General features: G+C 35.0%; 1 protein-coding gene across 1 annotated transcript in view; it reads right to left on the minus strand.

The window, feature by feature from the left end:
* Window positions 1–23,073, minus strand: part of THSD7A (thrombospondin type 1 domain containing 7A) — a 428,255-nt gene that overhangs the window by 241,835 nt on the left and 163,347 nt on the right. Inside the window, exon 2 of the mRNA XM_025471202.3 lies at window positions 5,045–5,876. Coding sequence (XP_025326987.3) covers window positions 5,045–5,876 — 832 coding nt within the window. The remainder of the gene's footprint in view (window positions 1–5,044; window positions 5,877–23,073) is intronic.

The following is a 23,073-nucleotide window of genomic DNA, read 5'->3' on the forward strand; positions in this document are numbered from 1 at the left end:
ATATAAGTTTTCAGTCCTTCTAGGTAAATACTAGTGAGCACAACTGCTAGATCACATGGTAAGAAGTGTGTTTAGTGTTGTGAGAAAGTGCTAGGCTATCTTGTAGTATAGCTGTAACCATTTTGCATTCCCACCAGCAATGAACCAGTTCCTGTTATTTCACATACTCACCAGCATTTGGTATTGCCAGTGTTCTAGATTTTGGCCACTCTAACAAGTTTGTAGTATCTCTGTTGTTTTAATGTGTATTTCCCTGACACCTATGATATAAAGTGTCTTTTCATATGCTCATTTGCCATTTGTAGATCTTCTTTGGTGAGGTGTGAAGGTCTTTGGCACATTTTTAAATCAGGTTGTTTTCTCATTGTTGAGTTTTAAGAGTTTTTTAAAATATATTTTGCATAATAGTCCTTAATTGCAAGTGCCTTTCACAAATATTTTCTAACCAGTCCGTGATTTACTTTTCATTCTCTTGATCCTCTGCTTATTTTCAATTACGTTTTGACCTTTTTTTCTTAATATTATGAGTCCTTATATATTAAGAAAATTAGCTCTTTGCCAATGAAAAGTTCACATAGTTTTTCTCGGTTTGCTATTTGGGCTTTAACTTTTTTTGTGGGGGGCGGGGGCTTTAACTTCATTAATATTTTTATTCAGCAAAATGTACTCTTTTTAAAAAATGTAGTTGACTATTTTCCTGCATGATCTATGCATTCTGTGCCCTAAACTGTCCTTGTTTAAGACTTTAGAAGCTTTATTTATCCTTTCTTCTAATATTATTGAAAAATCTGAAGTATTAAGTATACCTGGGCTTTGCTTTGGTATAACAAGCGTCAAAGGCATATAATCTTTCTTTCTTTCTTTCTTTCTTTCTTTCTTTCTTTCTTTCTTTTTTTTTTTTTATAATTCATCTTATTCCTTTACATGGCAAAGCAACCGCACCCTCAAACAAAGTAAATTAATTAATTTCCTCCCCAAAACTGGAAATGCTCCTTCACCACGGGTGACATTTTATGAGATTTTGCAGATCTTATTTCTAGACCCTATTCTTTTTGATCTGATTATTCATTCATGAACATAAATTTGTTATTACTATTTTCATACATTAAAATACATTTAATTATCTTGGGACATTAGTTTTTTTCTACTTTTAGTTTTCATTTTTTTTTTTTGGCCTTTCTTACACATTTATTTTTCCCTTATAAATTTATAGTAACAATGTGGGGACAATTGGTATATTTAGCAGGTGTTCAAGATAGGCACACATCTATTTTTTATGTTTCTAAGTCTGGCATTCTGTGCAGAACTTTTTTTATAGTCAGGTTTATGTACAGATTTATTTTTATCGTTTTTACTTTTTAAAAAATCTTTTAAAAATTTTATTTAAACTCATGTTAGTAAACATATAGTTTCAGTGGTAGAATTTAGTGATTCATTAGTTGCATATAACACCCAGTGCTCATTACATCAAGTACCCTACTTTTTTCTTTTTTTTTTAAAGATTTTATTTATTCATGAGAAACAGAGAGAGAGAGAGAGAGGAAGAGACACAGGTGGAGGGAGAAGCAGGCTCCATGCAGGGAGCCCAATGTGGGACTCGAGCCCAGGTCTCCAGGATCATGCCCTGGGCCAAAGGCAGCGCTAAACTGCCTAGTCACACGGGCTGCCCTAGGATGTAATTTCAACCCCTTCTAGCAGAATATAACCATATGTAACTTCAATCTGTGGATTAAAGTCTTAATTTCAGGAAAGTCTTCTATTATATCCTTGTGTTTTGTTGTTGTTTTTTTCTGTTCTAATTTTTCTGGTCCTATCTTCAAGAACACCAGAGTTTCATATAGTGATCTCCCTCACTTGTTTCCACAACCATCATTTTTTTAAACAATTGCAGTTCAGTTGGATGTTCTCAAACTGTTCTCTATATCATTGACTCTTTACAACATATTTTTTCACTTTTTGTTGCTTCTTAGATAAAGCCATTTCTTTTTCTTGTTTTTAATTCCCTTCTATTCCTTGTTGGAGCTTTGCCAAATCATTCACTCAGTTAATGAGTTAAACTCATTCAATTTTCTTAGCTCTTCTGTTTTTGGTTCAGAAACACTATATTTCCTTTACTATCTTTGGTTTCTTGGAGATCTGCTTGCCATTACTTTCATATCAACTCTTGGCCTCGGGCAATACTCTACTTAAGCCTACCTGATACTCACTGGTTCATAGGGAAGCCCTCTGTGTCATGGCGTGTTGTATAGTGATTTAGAATTCTCGTCCACTGTTCATCAAACTTTAATCCTTCAATCCATCAAACTGGTAGTCCTTTCTCGACAGTAATGGCATACTGAATTTCTCATTCGGTCTTGCCTATTATGCCATTCTGTTTTCAAACAAACTCAAAGATGCTTTGGCAGCCGTTTCTTTTAACATAGATCGTGCCATACCAAGGAGGAGTCATTGGTTTGGCCCTCACAAAGTGCAGGCTACTCAACGATTTTGAGGGTTCACAAAAGTCACAAAACATAATACCCTTCTAAATTTCTTCCTTCTGTTAGGTTCAGTTTCTCCACATTCTCTAAATCTGTCATTTGTGATTTGAGACTGTGACTGTTTCCTATTATCATGAAAGAATAGACTTTCATTTGTGTTTTTAATTCTTACTGATTTCAGTCTGTTTGAAAACAAAAAGCAGGCTATATCTATCATCTGCAACTTGGATGTTCTAGCAGTAATTCTGCTACAGTTATATTTATTTGCCTATGAACTGCTTCCCCATAATTCTTAGGTTTATTCAGCCAAATTCATTTAGTTACTCTTAACAGATGTTTTCAGACTTATTAAATGATTTTTTTACCCTCTGACATGACAAAATTGTTTCTGAATCTGATATAAGGTGAAACACTTTAAATTTGATCTGTGGCTCTCTCCTTTGTTGGTATTAACCATTCACTCTCTAGTTCACTAGCTTCACAGATTTGATGCAATGTTTGAGCAAAATGTAGGACAAAATACCTGATTTTTGTTTCTTCACTAAGACTTTAACTTTCTTAATCATATATATTTTCCCATATATATTCTTATATATAATTCTTAAATATAAGAAATATTAATAACCAATTTAATGTAAAGTTTAATCTATACCCTATTAAGTTATAACATGCATGCAAGTATCATTTTATTGTTAGATAGGATATTTCTAACAGAATATAAGTACCTGACAAATAATCTACACATTTTTAAATGTGTTTGCTTATTTCAAAGAACCAAATGGGAATATTAGGTTCAATGCAGTGGCAGGTACTATCCTAATTACACTTTTAATTGAGTGGTCAACATTAAATTAAATGTCTACTGCATGTTAACTCAGTGACAGCAGGAGACAACTCAAGTTGCCCTGGAGGCTCATTTAATTACTTGATGGGAGCCAAGTAACTAATATAACTGAAATACTTCAGGAAAAGAGATCAGGAAATCAGAATAAGATTGTCAGACAAGAATAAAACAGGGATTGAATTGAAAACACACATGATACAGAATCAGAGGTGAACACAGGTACACTTAAGGGATTGTAGGGAACTTAGAGGATGAAGGCAGATCAAGCAACCATTAATGAGACCAAGAAAGGAGCTGGACCGATGTCACTAGATGGAAGAAAAAGCAGATTATTGTGTGGCTGAGAGAAAATACGACTTGTGTAAGTACAAAAAGGGAAGGGACTAGCACATACCCTAAAAATAGCAACCAGAAAAACACTATGCTGAGAGAAACTATTGTTTAGATAAATCAACTGTTTATTGTTTACTCATTTATTTAAACTATCTTGCTTTCAATCAGTTTTCAAATTCCATAGATGGCAAAGAATGAGTGAAGAAAATAATGGTGAGAAAAAGATGAAGCCTGTGGGGTATGTTAGTAAACAACACACTTGCCACACAGTCCTATTCATATTCCCAGGAGCCAAACCAAACAGCAACCTGTGATTGGTTACAAGATTTCCAGGGCCAAAAGGAAAGCAACCCAGCTGCTCACCAGCAGCACATGGGTTGAGGCTTCAGTAAAATTTATCTTATGTGTTTTTAATCAAGAGAACAGACTGTGTGATGGAGTATATGACACTTTCAATGTCATTTCTACAATAAATATGATATAAAATTCTGAGTGATGTTACCATAATTTCACTCAGTTCAGTCCAAATCATAACTGCATAAATAGTTCAGAAAAAGCAATTATGCAAATGATCCAGATAAGACACTCCCAGATGGTCTGGCTTATCCAAGAGCAAAATTTAGAATATCCAGAGAACATCATATCCTTTAGATAATCCTCAATGAATAATCCTCAATGAATATTTTCACAACAAATAAACCACATATGAAAAAGTCTTTCATAATATAGTCATTATTTACCCAGAAATAATTTGACAAATAATTTCTGTCTAGAACATGCAGCGAATAAATTACATGTTTTCTAAATGAGGCTACTCATAATTAAATAATGTCTACTTACCTTAGTTTCTTCTGATTCCCCCTTTTTCCTCTGGGGAGATTTATTCCATTTTACAAAATGTGAAAGAGAATTATTCTTAGGTATAGCTCCCTGGGTGGTTGTTTAGATTTTGTTTATAGGGTAATTCTGAAAATGCTATAAATTTGGAGAGATTACAAGTGTGCTTTATTCTCTCTAAAATAAATATCTGAATTCACAATCCCCAAACTCTAGCTTCTAAGTAAGTTTCCCCCCTTGCCCCTGTGGGTGGAAACAGCACTATTGACCTAAAGTAGTAGTACCATCTCATGGAGAACAGATCACGCTACAGATTTTTGACAGGAACATTTAAATGAACTCTGGTAGTATAGTGCCTAAGCATGAGCAAAAGAAATAATGTCAGGAAACCCACAGAAGCTTAAGTGCCTTAAAGCAGAAATGTTACACTTGGGGGTAGCTCATTCTAGGCTTAAGAATATGAATCTGGGGACTTAGTAGAGTCTTAAGTACTTTCTAGTCCATGGCCTTGGCAGAGAGACACACCCAGTTAATGGTTACAAAATGTTACCTCAAATCAACAGCTTTTCCCGTCTTGTTAGTACACATAACCTCTCTGGTCTGATACCCAATCTGGATGTCCCAATATTTGTTCTCTTGTCGATTCTGTCTGTTTCTGTTTCTCTTTTTCTTAATAAGCTCACGGGCTTCGGGATCCTTCACTCCTTTTCCTCGGTCCTTCTCCCGTTCTTTATTCTTCCCACGTCTCCTTGCTTGTCTTACTTGTCTTGAGTGGGGCATCGAGCATGAGCTCCAGGGACCCACGTGCAAGCTGTACATGCTCTCTTCATCTTCACAGGGGCTGGACTGGCACACCTGAAACTCTGTCAAGTTTGGGCAGCCAGAACCTCCAAACTGGGGAGGCGCCACCACATGCCGAGTCCGGTGCTGGAGCCCACTGCCACAAGTCTTGGAACATTCTGACCACGCGGAAAACTCAGACACGATGCAATCTTGCTGGCAGGGGATGAGGCAGGCCTGTTCCAGGAGAGGTTTGGGCTCAAAGTACTCACAAATGATATCCTCTGCAGGAATGTCCTTCTCTTTCTGGATGCACGTTATTTCTCTCACCTGGATGCCTTCCTCCCCCTTAATGCACTCAGGGGGTTTCTCCAGGCTCTTGGATATCACAGGCTGACACTGGTTCCAAGGTCCCAGCCTCCAATCATACAACTCCTTGTGCCAGTCACACACCTTGAAACAGTTTTGCTGGTTGCTGGGTCTCTCAGCCTGCTTACAGTTTGTATGTAATGTGGTCCATCCTTCCACATGAGCACACCACACGGCCCGGGTCTGAATGCCTCCTGGACCACATTCATCTCCCATACACCGGCCCCATGGACCTGAAAATGATACAAGAGTTAACAGGGCCACTAGAAGAAAACTATAAGTTATTTCACTTTCCAGAAAGATGTTTCAAGATCTAGTACATTAACTTCCCTGAAGTGTTATAAAGTAGGTCTCTGTGCATGAGTGGCGGAAAGTAATGATCTGTACTCAGTATTTTTGCAAAAGGAGAAGTGTGTCAGAGTCTATATAAGGTAACCGCTGGGACTAGATTTCTTTGGGTCCTTCTGGGATTATGAAAAGTTTGCTTTTCTTCATTTTCTTAGTTTTAAATATAGAACTGTTGCTTCTAAAGGACATCGGAAATCAGTCACAGGGAAAACACATTATTACCCCTGCCTCATTGCCAACAAATCATGTCAGTAACAGGCTAACAAAGGGGCCCTCGGTGAAGAACTCTATCTCCTACAGGCTTTTCTTTTCCTGAGCAATTAAGGATTCTGTACAATGTGTTCTCCTCTACCTCATTTTCCATTCTGTACCTTCTATGACTGCAAAAATCTAGTGGATGTATACCTGTACTGATGGAAGTGTTCCCATCAGTACTGGCCATCAAAGCTAAGAAGTTAAAAATCTTTTAAGCACATTCTGCCTTTAAATTCCACCCCCCCTCCAAGGGACCCCTGGGTGCCTCAGCAGTTGAACATCTGCATTCCGCTCCGGCATGATCCAGAAGTCGGGGGAGTGAGTCCCACATCAGGCTCCCTGAGAGGAGACTGCATCTCCCTCTACCTATGTTTCTGCCTCTCTCTGTGTGTCTCTCATGAATAAATAAAATCTTAAAAATTAAATAAATAAATAAATAAATAAACCCCCCAAATTAATTGTTTTTCTGATCTCCCCAGTGAAATATAAAGATGGGCAAGAGAATTAAAATTTAACTCAAGAACTTCTGTGATTTTCTGAATGTTGAAGGGTTACCTGGAGTTTTATCAATTTGTTTCCTAAAATAGAAACTATTTGGGATTATAGAGTTGTTTTATGGAACACTTAAGTCAGTAGCTTTAGTATAAGGTGAGCTTTTTACCTTAGAATTACTCTTAGTGAAAAAAAAAATCCTCTTAGCGTAAATTGAAACCTACTTATTTGTACATATTTTTTAAGGTACAATAGGATTTTTAGCACTTTTACAGCTTTAATATATGAAATTGAGAATTATATGTAATATTATAAGTAATTATATAATTTATTATTTTGGAATTTTAAAGAAACATAATGATCGTATATAATTACATGATTTTCAAAATATGGACTATGGAACTTGAGGAATTATTTGATGTAGAGCCATCTTCAATATATTGTATTGGAAGGTAATGGCTGGTCTATAGTACTGGGGCTCTAGGGGTGCCTAGGTGGCTCAGTTGTTGACTGTCTGCCTTTGACTCACGTCCTGATCCTGGTCCTGGGATCAAGTCGTGCATCAGGCTCCCCACAGGGAGCTGCTTCCCCCTCTGCCTATGTCTCTGCCTCTCTCTCTGTGTCTCTCATGAATAAACAAATACAATCTTAAAAAAAAAAAAAAAGGACTGGGCTCTATGGTCTCCAACCCCACTCCACTGCCCTTCTACATCATTCCTGTATCTATAAGAGGAGCTCCATTATTATTATTCTTAAAACACAGGCTGATATTATGTATAAGATATTATCTGACAAGAGGCTTTTGCTGCTGAAAAGTGAAAACTATGAAATGAAACCAAAAGATTTACTCTTTTGATGAGAAAAACAGGTGACAGGAAGAGGAAGTGATTTCCCCAAGTTCATATCTTAAAGGAATAACAAAACCATCCTGGATTTCAGATTCTTGTTATTTTAGTTTTATGATTTTAGAGCTTAAGGCTTAGATATCCTATGCAAAATGATTAATCCAGAAAGAGTGAAATAAGAAGAATGTGTTTTTCATCATGTGTAAACATTTAATCTTAACTAGAAACATGTTTATGAGGATGCCAACTTCATTACAAATGGAATAATGGAGTTGAAAATAGGATAATATTTTCAATCATTCTCTTTACTAATTAATCATTAGTACATGAAAATAAGAATTGGATATTTGGCATATCCATATCATTAGTTTACCAAATTCACATGCAAAGAACCATAAGGGCTTAAGATACATTTAGGGAAATACTCTTCCCAGAGTGTCAAAACTTTATGAGCTAAGAAAGTCAGTGAGTTTGTTATATCTGTCAACATGCAATATCTGATATTTTAATCTTATCTTTAATTTTTCAAAGGAAAATATATACCCATAAATGTGTTGATGCTCTTAGAGATTTTATAAATATTCAGTTCGAGAACCACAGAACCTAGGATGCTTCTCAATAAGAGATTACAATTTGTGTAAAATTTCAGAATTAATTCTACACATATTTGGTATTATTTCCTCTTCCCTACTGTGCTTAAACAAAACAGCAATCTAAAAAACAAACAAAAAACAACCCAGTAGTCTTTATTTCCCACTCTAAGCATGGAATATAAAGGTACATTTATGTTGGACCATCAAGTGAGGAGCAAGCTAAATACTGCCAGTAAGTCTAAATTTCAAAGTATAAGGGTCTTGAAACAACCCAGAGTCTAAATCTTAGATGCAATTCAGGAGGACTCCTTGATATTTTATTTTTTCCAATCTTTGATATCAATTATGAGTTTAGACTAATGAATCAGATTAGAACTATTAGCCAGCCTTATTAAAAAGAAGAGAGAGAAGACTCAAATTAATAAAATCATGAATGAGAAAGGAGAGATCACTACCAACACCAAGGAAATACAAACCATTTTAAAAACATATTATGAACAGCTATACGCCAATAAATTAGGCCATCTAGAAGAAATGGACGCATTCCTGGAAAGCCACAAACTACCAAAACTGGAACAGGAAGAAATTGAAAACCTGAACAGGCCAATAACCAGGGAGGAAATTGAAGCAGTCATCAAAAACTAGGTTTTTAAAAAAGTTTTTTATTAAAATTACAGTTAGTTAATATAAAGTGTAATATTAGCTTCAAGAGTGAAATTTAGTGGTTCAATACTTACATGTAACACTCAGTGATCATCACAGCAAGTACACTCCTTAATCTCTATCACCTATTTAACCCATCCCCCCACCCACTTCACCTCTGGTAACCATCAGTTTGTTTTCTACAGTTAAAAATGTGTTTCTTAGTTTGCCTCTCTCTCTTCTCTTCCCTATGCTCATTTTTTTTGGTTTGTTTCTTAATTCCACATATGAGTGAAATCATATGGTGTTTGTCTTTCTGACTTATTTCATTTAACATAATATTCTTTAGCTCCATTCATGTTGTTGCAAGTGGCAAGATATCACTCTTTTTTATGGCTAAATAATATTACACTGTATACATACACCACATTTTTATCCATTCATCAGTCAATGGACATTTGGGTTCTTTGCATAATTTCAGTATCGTAGATAATATGACTATAAACATCGGGGTGCATGTATCCCTTCAAATTAGTATCTTTGTATTCTTTGGGTAAATATCTAGTAGTGCAATTACTGGATTGCTGGGTAATTCTATTTTTAAGTTTCTGAAAAACCTCCATACTGTTTTTCAGAATGACTGCACCAGTTTGCATTCCCACCAACAGTGCAAAGGTTTCCCCTTTCTCCACATCCTTGAAGGAGGGTTAAAGGTAACATACCTCGACATAATAAACGCTATCTATGAAACACACAGCTAATGTCATCCTCAATGGGGAAAAACTGAGGGCTTTTCTTCTACAGAATAAGACAGAGATGTCTACTCTTATACTGTTACTTAATATAGTTCTGGAAGTCTTAGCAACAGCAATCAGACAACAAAAAGAAATAAAAGACATCCAAATAAGCAAGGAAGAAGTAAAACTTTCACTATTTGCAGATGACATAATACCCTATGTAGAAAATCTGAAAGACTCCACCAAAAAAACTGTTAGAACTGATACATGAATTCAGTAAAGTTGCAGGATACAAAATCAATGTAAAGAAATCTATTGCATTTCTATACACCAATAATGAAGCAGCAGAAAGAGAAATTAAGGAATCAATTCCATTTACAATTGTAGCAGAAAACTTAAGATACCTAGCCAAAGAGATGAAAGACCCGTATTCTGAAAAGTATAAAATACTGATGAAAGAAAATGAAGATGACACAAAGAAACGGAAAGACATTCCATGCTCATCATGGCTTTGAAGAACAGATATTGTCAAAATGTCTATACTACCCCAAACAATCTTCACATTTAATGTAATTCCCATCAAAATACTGTCAGCATTTTTCACAGAGCCAAAACAATTCTAAAATTTGTATAGAACCACAAAAGACCCCAAATAGGCAAAGCGACCTTGACAAAGAAAAGCAAAGATGGAGGTATCACAATTCTGGACTTTAAGTTATATTCCACAGCTCTAGTGATCAAAACAGTATGGTACTGGCACAAAAATGGACATACAGATCAATGGAACAGAATAGAAAACCCAGAAATGAGCCCACAGCTGTAAGGTCAATTAATCTTTAACAAAGCAGGAAAGAACATCCAGTGGGGAAAAAAAAAACAGTCTCTTCAACAAATAGTTATGGGAAAACTGGACAGCAATATGCAAAAGAATGAAATTGGACCACTTTCTTATATCATATATGAAAATAAATTCAAAATGGACTAAGACCTAAATGTGAGACCTGAAACCATAAAAGTCCTAGAGAACACAGGCAATAACTTATTTGACATCAGCCATTGCAACTTCTTACTTAGATAGGTCTCCTGAGGCAAAGGAAAGGAAAGCAAAAATAAACTTTTGGGACCTCATCAAGATAAAAAGCTCCTGAACAGCAAAGGAAACAATCAACAAAAGTAAAAGGCAACTTACGAAACGGGAGAAGATTTATGCTAATGTAATTGTATCAAATGATGTATTTGATACAGGGTTAGTATCCAAAATATATAATAAACTTATAAAACTCAACACCCCAAAAATGAATAATCCAGTTTAAAAAAACGGGCAGAAGACATGAACAGACATTTTTCCAAAGAAGACATCCAGATGGCCAATAGACACATGAAAAGATGCTCAACATCATTCATCATCAAGGAAATACAACTCAAAATTACCATGGGTTATCACCTCACTCCTGTCAGCATGGCTAACATTAAGGATACATGAAGCTAGGCTTTTATCCTCAAATTAAAAATAACAACAAAAAAATGTAGCAGTTATAAATTTGGCACCTAAAAATATTTAATTGAATTTTTAACATAAGTTTAGATACTATTATTAATGGGTGTGTTTTAACTAATTGATGAAAATTAAGATCTTTTTTAAAGATTATTTATCTCTTTGAGAGAGAGAGAGAGCACGAGCAGGGGGAGGAGCAGAGGGAGAGGGAGAAGCAGACTCCCTGCTGAGCAGGGATTCCCGGATCCTGGGATCATGACCTGAGCCAAAGGCAGATGCTTAACCCACTGAGCTACCCAGATGCCCCTGAAAATTATTATTTTATTATAGAAATCTTAGATACAAAGTGTGAAATGATTGTAAGTCTGCCTGTCATTGCTGGGTACAGAAAAGACACATCCCCAAAACACCCTCCCCCCAAACTATGAAGAATGTAACACTAGATAACAAGTTTGAGAATTACCCTATAAAAGAAGTGATAAAGACAATAAACTCTTATAAACCAAGTTTTAGCTACAATTCCAGGTTTATATCTACGGTTGTTCAAAAATAGAAGTGGATGATGATCACTTTGAAAATAACTCTTGGTTTACTAACACCAAATGAAGGACAGTTCTCATTTTACACATTCTCAGAATATTCTCTATATAATTTCTCACATTACATTTATCATAATTTCAATTAAATGATTGAATAATCATTTGCATATCATATTAGACTGACTTTATGGCCCCTAATGTACAGAACTTTGTCTTCTGCAACATTTGGTTTGATCATGTTAATTTTCAGGGCTGGTTTTGAATGAATTTCCTCAACTGTTTTGCTCAGAAAAGAGAGAATTTAGTTTGCAGAACTTAATATTCAAAGTATTACATGATGACGTCAATGCCAGTAGAAAGAAAGAAATTGAGTTCAAGAAAACTCCTATTTCATATATAATGACGAGGAACAAGCATTTCTAAAGCTTAGGTAATTACTAAAAACATACATTCTAAATACAAATACAACTCCATTCCATTCCAAAAAATATGATCACAGATTCCTATTAACCAGCTATTCATGATAACATTGTTGGGTTTATTTTATTCCAAGTATATTTATATTGAGAACCAGAAGATAGGGCATATCAAGAAAATTCCGTGGAGATTTGTAAGAATACTCACTAGGTAAGGTAAAATAAAATGCATGAAGGCACCAACGGAAGTAGAGGTTGCAAAATAATCACAATTGAACCTTAAAAAAACCTCATTCACTTTGCAGACTTTAACTGCTATCTTATCTTTTCATTGCACCTTGGGTATTGCATGTGTGTCCAATTAACAAACCTCTTGAAAAAAATCAGATCTTTACCATTGTACATCTGATGAAGGGCTGTCTACTTCTGTCCTCTAAGCAGTCTTAGTATGATCACACATTGAACAGAAAGAGGACCACATCTAAAACTGCTCTTGACAGCTAAGAATTGTCAGCCCAATTAGCTACCATGTTTCAAAGAAAACAAATGTTTCAAAGTACAATTTGAAAGCACAATATGCAAACTCTATCAAGTAAAATATGAAGTCCTCTCCCAAATACAATATGAAAAGGTGATATTTAACTCCTATGTTTCTGCATAAATGTTAAATCTTAGCCCCACATCTAGTAATGTGGCTAATGGGGCTAGATTCCCCACATCTTACATTACTAGGAATGAGAAATGGTGGTGCTGGAAAGGTGGCGTATGTGTGTGTTGAGGGGAGGATGTTTGCTTTTTAACAAGAACAGAAAGAATTTCTCTTAACTTCACTTATTGTTCTTGCTCATGATTATATAAAGAAAACTTGGAATCTAAATGCACAAAACAAAGGATAGGCAGCTTTCGACTTAAGGTCTTGGATAATATCTCTTTATGAATGGAAATGTATTCCTGCATACAAATTTGTAGGATTGTGTTCATTCAGTATCATGCAAAACACTTCTAGGATGTAGGTCAATAAATATATGTAGAACACTTAGCTTGACAGATTTTATGTAAATTGAGAAATACTAGATATCTTCCACTAAAAAGGAGTTAAAGCAACTGTTTGCATGCCCAAAATATTTATGTAATTGATAGACTCACAATACAAATATTTTCACTTGGAATTGATGCAGAATTATGTTTCAAAAAAATGAATTTAAATGAATGTTGCTTGGCTTAGTTTTTCAAAGGATAGTGCCTTAAATATAATTGTTAATCAATTTTCCAAAAAATGTTAATAAAAACAATGAATTTATTGTTATTTCTGATAAGTAGGATTTTGCTTTATTTTACTTTTCTAAAGATCTATTTTGGGGCACCTGGGTGACTCAGTGCTTGAGCATCTGCCTTTGGCTCAGGTTGTGATCCCGGAGTCCTGGGATAGAGTCCCACAGGGAGCCTGTTTCTCCCTCTGCCTGTTATCTCTCTGCCTCTCTCTCTCTCTCTCTGTGTCTCTCATGAATAAATAAATAATATCTTTTTAAAAAATAAAGATGTATTTATTTTAGAGAGAAAGAGAGCACGTCCCACAAGCTGGAGGAGGGGGCAGAGGTAAAGGGAGAGAACCAGACTCCTCACTGTGCGTAGAGCGGGGCTTGACCTTAGGACTCAGATCTTATGGCCTGAGCCAAAAAGAAGAGTTGGATGCTTAACCAACTGAGTCACCGAGGCACCCATAAACAGGATTTTATTACATGTTCATTCTCTTCATGTTGTTCAAAACTCTCTATTTTAGTCTACAAAAGATGGCCCTTTAAATTTAAAATTAGTATTTTGCCCACCATACTCAATACTACTTCTAAGACTATTATATGTCAAGGGCATGAGAGCAATAAAAGGTCGAGTCTATAAAAGGACACATTATTGACAGGTGGTGAGCAACTGTTCCAAAGAGCCTTATAAAAGATAAACACTATAAAAGGAGCATGAGAAAATTATGCAAACTACTTTCTGCCCTTGTTTGCTATAAAACTCTCAAATGAGCCAGTTTCTTGTTTGACTAAATATGTTTGCATCCTTCAAATGAGATAGTGCATTTTCCCTTCCAGATTTGGTTATGGAACTGCATGTCCTAGTTTACCAAGATCAAGAAATGCACACACAGCTTAGTAACATACTGGATTCAATGTCATGAATGCTGTGCAATAACCTATTTTGAAATTTGCAATGCATAGAATTTTTTAAAATTCTATTTGTTTTTACTCAGGCAAATCAGTATAGAAAAACTTAGAAATTATTGCTAAAAGGAAAGATAATTCCTCATAAATCCCATGAAGTAGAGGCAACAAATCACATATTTGCTGCCATCCTATTAGGCAATTAAAAATATATTTAAATAAATTAAAATCTTGTTATAAGTTGTTTTATGTTCTGTGTTTTTATTTCACAACATCTTACCAAAAAAATCCATTTCAAAAGATATGAGGGAGGCCTCAGACACACACACACACACACACACACACACATACACTCCACACACAGACTGAACCTACTAGTTATTTCATCTTGTTTGTTCCTTATATTTACACAATTAGATCTATACTATGGTTGTACAGTATGTTGTATCAATTTATCATGATTTCACATATTCTATTTGTTGAAATTTAGGGTTTTTTCCCCATTATATCAAACATTTAAGAATGCTACAACGAACATATATTGTTGTACATTGGTTAGGTAATTCAGTCAAAAGTTTTGTAATTCTTCGAGCCTTTTATACATCTACTATTGCAGAAGTCCACACCAAAATGTATCTATTTACCCTACCACCAGCAATTAATGAGTTTGTTTTTCCCCTGTTATCAACCGACTGCTATTTCTCCACATTTGGATTTATTCTGGGGGAATCTTATGTACTTATTTCCATCCTTTGACTATTTTAACTATAAATATAGTGTTTATTCCTTTAAATCCAATCCTCCAACTCCTATGGTTTCCAGAAAGACTTCAAAGCTTTTGGAAAATTGATGATATCTTTCCCCCTTTTCACTACTGAAACACAATTTTGCTTATTTTGTATTCATTTGGTCATTTCAATAATTTTTACTATGAGTAGAAATAAACACATGAACTTAAATGTCTTGAAGTAGTTTCATAGGATTGGTAATCCAAATGCCTGGCATACTGTACCATTCAATGACATACTACTTGATTTAATTATAAATATGTGCTTTGTCTAGGAGTTCTCTACATAGATTTATAAGCACAAAAACAATTAAATGTTTAATAATTTACTGACCTAAAATAGATGAAAATTTCCTTTTTAAAGAAAAACAAAAGGAGAGCTCATAACTTCTTTGACTTCAGTTTTAATTTAATTTAATTTAATTTTAATTTAAAATATAACTCTCAAATGACAAACCAGTTTGGTGGATAAGAAGAGATCACTGTGAAGTCAAGCTGAGCTTTCATCTCCAAGAAGTAATTAAATTTTAATAAGAAATTACATAAGAATGTAAAATTAAATGTACAAAATTAGAACAAGCCCTTTAAATCTGATGAGACAATGAATGAGGAATCAGTGATAGAATAGCTGATTTTACAGTTTGCCAAGTATAGTAATCTATATTTAGCCCCTATCATGTTTGATCTCTCTTAAGAAAATAGCTTAACCTCTCTGGATCTTGGTTTCCTTCAATTGTAAAACACATTATAAACCACATCATTAACTTTGATCATCTTGTAACTCTATGTGAAATACAGACCAAAGTTATCAGTAATACCAGGAGTATCTGTGATAAAGTTGTGAAATAGTTTTTTCTGACACAAAAAAACTCTCACTTTCACGTGACTTACTATTTTAAAGTCTACATGCATCAATGATGATTTCTTTAGGCTAGACTCCATTATAGTGAATAATTAGTCAAAGGGTATTGAAAATTTTAAGGTTTTTAAATATATGTTGCACAGCTGATTTTTCAGATAAACTTATGGAACTCTAAATCCCATCATGACACCCTTATCCGCACTGTTACCATACATATTATTTGTTGCTTTGATAAATACAAATCCATTGTTGTTTTAATTGAATTCTTATTACACATGACCTTAAACATAATCATTTCCTTTTCTGTAATTTATTCAATTAGTTTATTTTGCAGTGGTGTTGTGGACTTTTCTTTTTATCTTAATACATTTTGTTGATGATATTAACATTTTCTATGCCCTTTAAAAATGTAGTATTTTTTTCTCTCATATATTTTTTAAAGATTTTATTTATTTAAGAGAGAGAGCACAAGTAGAGTGAGTGGTAGGCAGAAGGAGAGGGAGAAGCAGACTCCCTGCTGAGCATACAGCCTCACATAAGGCTTGGTCCCAGGATCCTGAGATCATGACCTAAGCTGAAGTCAGACACTTAACTGAGCCACCCAGGTGACCCTAAAAGACTAATTTTTTAAGAGGGGACGCTTGGGTGGCTCAGCAGTTGAGCGTCTGCCTTTGGATCAGGGCCTGTTCCCGGGTCCGGGGATTGAGTCCCACATCAGGCTCCCTGCGAGGAGCCTGTTTCTCTCTGCTTGTGTCTCTGCCTCTCTCTCTCTCTCATGAGTATAAATAAATCTTTAAAAAATAATAATACTGTACTAATTCTTGAAAGAGAAATATATAAAATAGTGAAGCACTTATGAGCTTTTTCATTCATTCATCAATTTAATAAACATTTGTTTGGAGTATATTATGAATGCTGTTGGGAATTGGAGATTCCTTTGGACCTTATAACAGCCCTGCCTTCAATGCTACCTGTTGTCTAGTTGGGAGGCAGGTTAAAAAAATAATAAAAATTATACATATATAATATTATATATTTTTTAAAATTATAAGATTATGACTTGACACCTGAGATCATGACCTGGGCTGAAGGCAGACACTTAACTGATTGAGCCATTCAGCACCCCCATTTTTTTATTGTTCATGATGTTTCCTATGTTTTTAATATGGAAATTTTTCACTAACACTGTCTTATTCTTCTTTCATTGCTTTTAGGTTGAAAGTATTTTCAAGTACAAAGATATAGACATTATTCATAAAATTTTACAAAAGTTTCATTCTCTTTATAGATTCATTTAAAGCATGTATATTAAACCCATTAGGAATTTATTTTGAGTATGTTTTTTTTTTTTTTTTTTTTTTTTTTTTTAAATTTTATTTATTTATGATAGTCACAGAGAGAGAGAGAGAGAGAGGCAGAGACACAGGCAGAGGGAGAAGCAGGCTCCATGCACCGGGAGCCTGACGTGGGATTCGATCCTGGGTCTCCAGGATCGCGCCCTGGGCCAAAGGCAGGCGCCAAACCGCTGCGCCACCCAGGGATCCCTATTTTGAGTATGTTTAAAGGCAAACTTCTGAACATTTTATTTTCTCCATAATCAGGTAATTTTACCAAGAATACACAAAACTATTATTTTAAGGTACTCACTAGCATCAAAACATGGAAATGAGAACTGCTTAAACACTGTATCCCTGGATTTTATTGCTAGACTTAATTTTATTGCCATATTTTATTTATTGCTATAGTTTATTTGTACAGCATACAGTGTACTTGCACATATATGATTTCTCTTGATTTTTACATTGTGTTAGATATGAATAGATTGTTGTACTATCTAGTAGGCTCAATTTCTTAAGACTAGAGAAAAATATAAAGCCATAAATGTCCCAAATATTTGTTGTGTCATAGGACAGTTAAACATTCCAAAAAATAAAAGTGAACACTCCAGATAGGGAATTCATGTTGCCATAATGAAAAGTCCCTAACTTTTGAATAATGTTCCATTCAAATATTAGGACGCCCAAACGAATTTTGTGAAGTATTCTTCAGGATGATAAACTGCGAAGTCAGTATTTTCCTTCCAAGCTTATAAAATTTGTTAGAGCTTCCATTAGAAAACACAAAATGTTACACTAATAGTACTACTGTATGTCAAAATTAAAAAGATCTATTTGAGATGTTACACTGTCATTCTATAAAACAATATTTAACTCCATTCCTCCATGTCCCCCAAATAACAACAACAACAAAAACACAACTTGAGATTTGTATTAGATTCCATTACACATGCGATTGGCAACAAAATATTTACAGAATACAGATAGAAATTACTGATCATAACAAACATGTAAACTCAACAGCCTTGAAGATATGCCGAGTCATTAATGTGGTCTTCCACACTTTGCTTTAAGAGAATGGATTTAAGGTAGCAACATCAAATGTACTTAGAGTATATGCTGTCATTGTGTGAAATTGGGTTCTGTCCAAAAAAAAAAAAAAAAAAAAAAAGAAGAAAGAAAACAAATAGTTCTGCCTTTTGAGTGATATCAAAGCATGGAATGAGAGCTATAGAATGATAATCCCCAAAATGTTAAACACAAAAACTTTTTATGCATATCCAACTACATAAGCATATATTTGGTTACAATCCTCTCAAAATGTGCATATTCAACTGTCTGAGCTGAATGGCTCTAAGGAAGCTAAGCCATCCAGGGTTTTTGGAGAGATGGGATCCCATCATTTATAATTACTACTTCATCTCGGAGAACTCTGATACAAATCGTAAGTGAAGTTTTCATATAGCCAATCAAATCTAATAGCCTGTTGTCTAGTCTTGGATTATCCCAAAAGTAGAACTTGAGACAAAAGCTTGTATGAAAGCTGTTTATTTTAGAAGTAATTTCACAGAGACTTCCACATAAAAGAAGTACAAGGGAAGCCTAGGCAAAGTGTTTACATACTTTATTCAATTTTCTGGATCCATATGGTCCTGATCCCAAATACTCCATTTTCATTGTACAAGGGATTTTTATTATGTGCACCCAACCATTTTATTTGATGAGTTTCATAATAGCCCACTCAGGACAGACAACTTCAGTCAGAGTCAACTAGTATCTAACATACAACATCTACTAGGACACAATAGCAAGCTAGGATCTGGGTGTATCTGTTATATACCTTTTCCCATCCCTAAAGGCAGTTCTCCGTAGAAAGCATGGTTTTGCTCCAAAACTCTAGGGGTCTATGCTGCAATACTCCAATTAGGGCTAGCCAGAGTTTCCACATAGTCATTATATCTATCAGAAATCAGTCTAATAACATCAGATTTTCTGGGCCATTATGCTAAACTCAGCTTAGCAACTTGTACCACAGACGAGACCTGCTGTATGGAGGTCTCTACGGTAAGATCCATTCCAAACTGGCCATCCTCCAATCATTAAATGGACTGCAGTAGTATTCCCAAGTATGATATATGCCACTTTCAAAATGCAAAAAGGCTGTGGGGCGCCAGCATACAAGACAGCCCAGTGATTCCTGGTTCTTGGTATTCAATCCTTCTATGGTCCCTTCCAACACTGAATAGAGTTGACTTGTGGAACCACTAACATATTGCAGAAATACTGGTATATGATGTACAAGTATAGGTCCAAAAAGATATTATGGCTTCTGATTTGTCTTCTTTTTGGTTGGTTCTGGGAGAAGGCAGCTACGATAGCATGAGTATAGTCGAGCAGGTTTTTTAAAAGGACCTGTGATCTCCTGCCAACAGCCGTGTGAGTTGAACCCATGAACTCCTTAGAAGCAGCTCCATCAGCACCAGTCAAACCATCAGATGACCACAGGCCTGGCCAATGTCTTAACCATAGCCTCATGAAAGATCTTGAGTCAGAACTATCCAGCTAAGCTGCTTCCAAATTTCTGGCACGCAGCAACTGTGAGATAATGGATGTTTATTGGTTATACTTTGCTAAATTTTCAGGCAATTTGTTATGTAGGAATAGTTACCTAAGGCAGACTATGGAACCTGAAGGAGGTATATTGCCACAGCAAAAATCTAAAATATGGGAGGGGCACACTGGAGCTATGTGGGGAAAAAGCTGGAAGAACAATAAGGAAAGTGTTAGTAAAAGCCAAAGGTTCATTACAAAGACAGTTAGAAGGCCACTTATGGTGATTGCCAGAAAGGACTTAAAAAAAAGTGAGGAAAGTATTACTGGAAACTTAGGGGAGTTCTTATTACATCATGGCACAAAGATCAGCAAGACTGTCACCTAAAATAATGTGTAAAGCAGGAGCTATTACTAGTGGATGGGGCGATCTAAGATTCCCAGTGTATTGAGGGTGCCACCTGGTTTTTCTCATTAGGGAATCTCTAATATGTGTTGCTTTCTATTTACCCAATGCAACACACATACCATGAATGCAGTGGACCACTGTGATATTCTAGGGAATGTCAAGACAATCAAGGTCCCTGCCAACTATATTTTGACAAAAGGCAGAAGTGTTAATTCGGCTCGGAATGAGGGAGTGAAGGCATCTGCTGTACATTCTCAAGTAAAAACAAACAGCTTTTAGTTCTTTTCACTAATGGAATCTGAGAAAGAACGCCTTTGCTAGATCAGTATCTTTATACTGAATGCCAAAAACAGTGTTGATTTGTTCTAGTTTAGACACCACATCTTTCACAATAGCTACAATTGGGCCTAACACTTGGTTAAGTTTACAGCAGCCTGCTGTCATTTTTCAAGATTCATCCAATTTGGTTCTACTTTTTTTCAGAGGCCATACAGGTCAATTAGACAGGAATGTGATATGAAACAAACCACCTCTCCCACATTTTTTCAATGCTTGATGTGGCACTAATTTCTGGAATTCCTGCAAGGATATTATGCTAGAGGATAACAGAAAATACTTTACCATCTACAATTCACCTCAATCTATCAAAAAATCATCTTAGTAACTCTCAGTAGTAAATTACTTGTATGCTAACCTAGCAATTGAGAAAGCAAAGTATTTATCCACTTGCCCCTATACTGCATCAGTTATGAATGCCCCATGATCATAAACATTAAATTCCTCACAATTTCAAGTTGCACATGAATGACTGCAGAGTGGATTTCTGCAGGCATTTTAAATTACATCAGAGCAGCTCTGGGAAAGTACGTTGCTCAGCCAGTGGTAAGTCTGCACCTGTGTGAATGTGGTTGGTTAAACCTGTGCAAAACAGGAAGTCACAGGAGACCTGCAGGTGGAGCCAAAAGGATCTGAAATGGCACACAGTAGCATCCCCTGCCTAGCAAATGGTGAAGGGTTTTGTTTTGTTTTCCTTCTAAAAATGCCAAACCAAAGGCATCCGTTTTTCTACAAACAATGTACCTTCAGGATTAAATTGCTAAAGATTGAAAATGTCTGAATTTTTGTCACATTTATGTATTCATTCAACAGATACTTAGTACTGGCATACAACATGCTAGGTGATGTAATAAGCATGCAAGATAGATATGTATTCAAATGAGAAAGCACTACAAATGATGGGAACACCCCAAATTCCATTAATTGGTAGATGGATAAACAAAATGTAGTATGTGCATACTATTACTTAGCCTTAAAAGAGAATGAAATTCTGATATAGACGGTAGCATAAATGAACCTCAAAAACTTATGCTAAGTCAAATATGCCAGACACAAAAGGACAAATATTGTATGATCCACTTATATGAGGTACCTGGAATAACCAGTTTAATAGAAACAAAAGGCAGACTGCCACCAGGAGTTACAGGGGACTGGGAAAGGGGAATTATTGTTCGATGGGTAGAGAGTTTCAGTTCCGTATGACAAAAAAGTTCTGGAGATGGATAACAGGGTGGTTGCACAATAATGTGACTGTACTTAGTGCCACAGAATTGTTCACTTGCAAGTGGTAAAATGGGAAATTTTATGTTATGTGTATTTCACCATAATAAAAAAGATATATAACACTACAACAAATTCTAGCCAATACTTTTTTATATTCACATCTATATTCCTCTGAAATTTAGAGAACCTTTCTGGATATAACAACATGGTGCTAAGGTTCTATGAAGTTACTGCCAAGTTCAAGGCCTTGGGGAATTCTTAAATTCCTTAGACTTAAAAGCGAATTATTTAAGATCTATAGGCAAAAATGGAAGAATCAGTTATAGATGTGATAGACTTTTCCTTGTTTTATTAAACAATGAAAAAAAAAGGGATAGCTTAGAGACACCTATCACTATCAGGTTAGTGCTTCACATATTAAATAGGCAGTTATCATTAGAAATACTATATTCCAAGTTTTTTCCTGAATGATGTTACATTGTTAACTGCATACTTCAACAACTGAAATAAAGCTTTAGCCAATAATGTTAGATTGTGGATATGATCCACACAAAATAGAAAAATAAAAATGAAGAGGAAGGAATAACCTTTTGACATCTATGCTGTTTTCATTACACATCTAGAAACATTTCAATCTTTGAGTCTTTAGAACATTTTTACCTGTACTCTGGTTAACAGATATGCATATATACATATATACATGTATATATACCTCAAATATATATATATATATAACAAATATATATATGTTACTTTTTCTTTTTTATAATGCTCATTTTCAGGTATTACATTCTAGTATTCCTTAACATATAATAAGCCACTCCTGATACTGGAGTGACCAAAATGGCATCATTTCAATAAATTTTTAAGGACAACAAATTCTGCTTTTTATCTTCATACTTTTTTAATCTTTTTACTTAAAAAGATCAATGTTACAGACTTAAGAAACGGAGAAGTGAGACTTCTTTACAAGAGAAGGTAACTTCATGGTTACCCTAAATCAAGAACCATATGCATTGCTGTATATTTTTATAATCTCCATATAATTTCTAACCCACGAAATGATGTAATTATATAGAGTTAGAAAGGAAAGCAACTCAAATACCTCAAACATTAAATTTCTAACACACTAATTGGTATGCATATGAATGTAAATGTAAAGTATATGTAAATATTCTTTTTAAATACAAATGTTTTTTCCTATGAAAATACTTCATCTTAAAATGAATATTTCATCTGAAGCCAAGTTAATCTTTCCAAACTGTGTGTGTCCAAGGATCTTCAATGTATGGTTTAGGGTAGTCATTAGCAATACTAGTGCCTTAGAAATGTGTATTGGACCTTAGATTGTTATTTCCATAATGGGTAAACATCAGCTAAATTTTGTAAAGTTAAATGAAA

Source organism: Canis lupus, chromosome 14 (genome assembly GCF_003254725.2).
Source record: "Canis lupus dingo isolate Sandy chromosome 14, ASM325472v2, whole genome shotgun sequence".
NCBI lineage: Eukaryota > Metazoa > Chordata > Mammalia > Carnivora > Canidae > Canis > Canis lupus.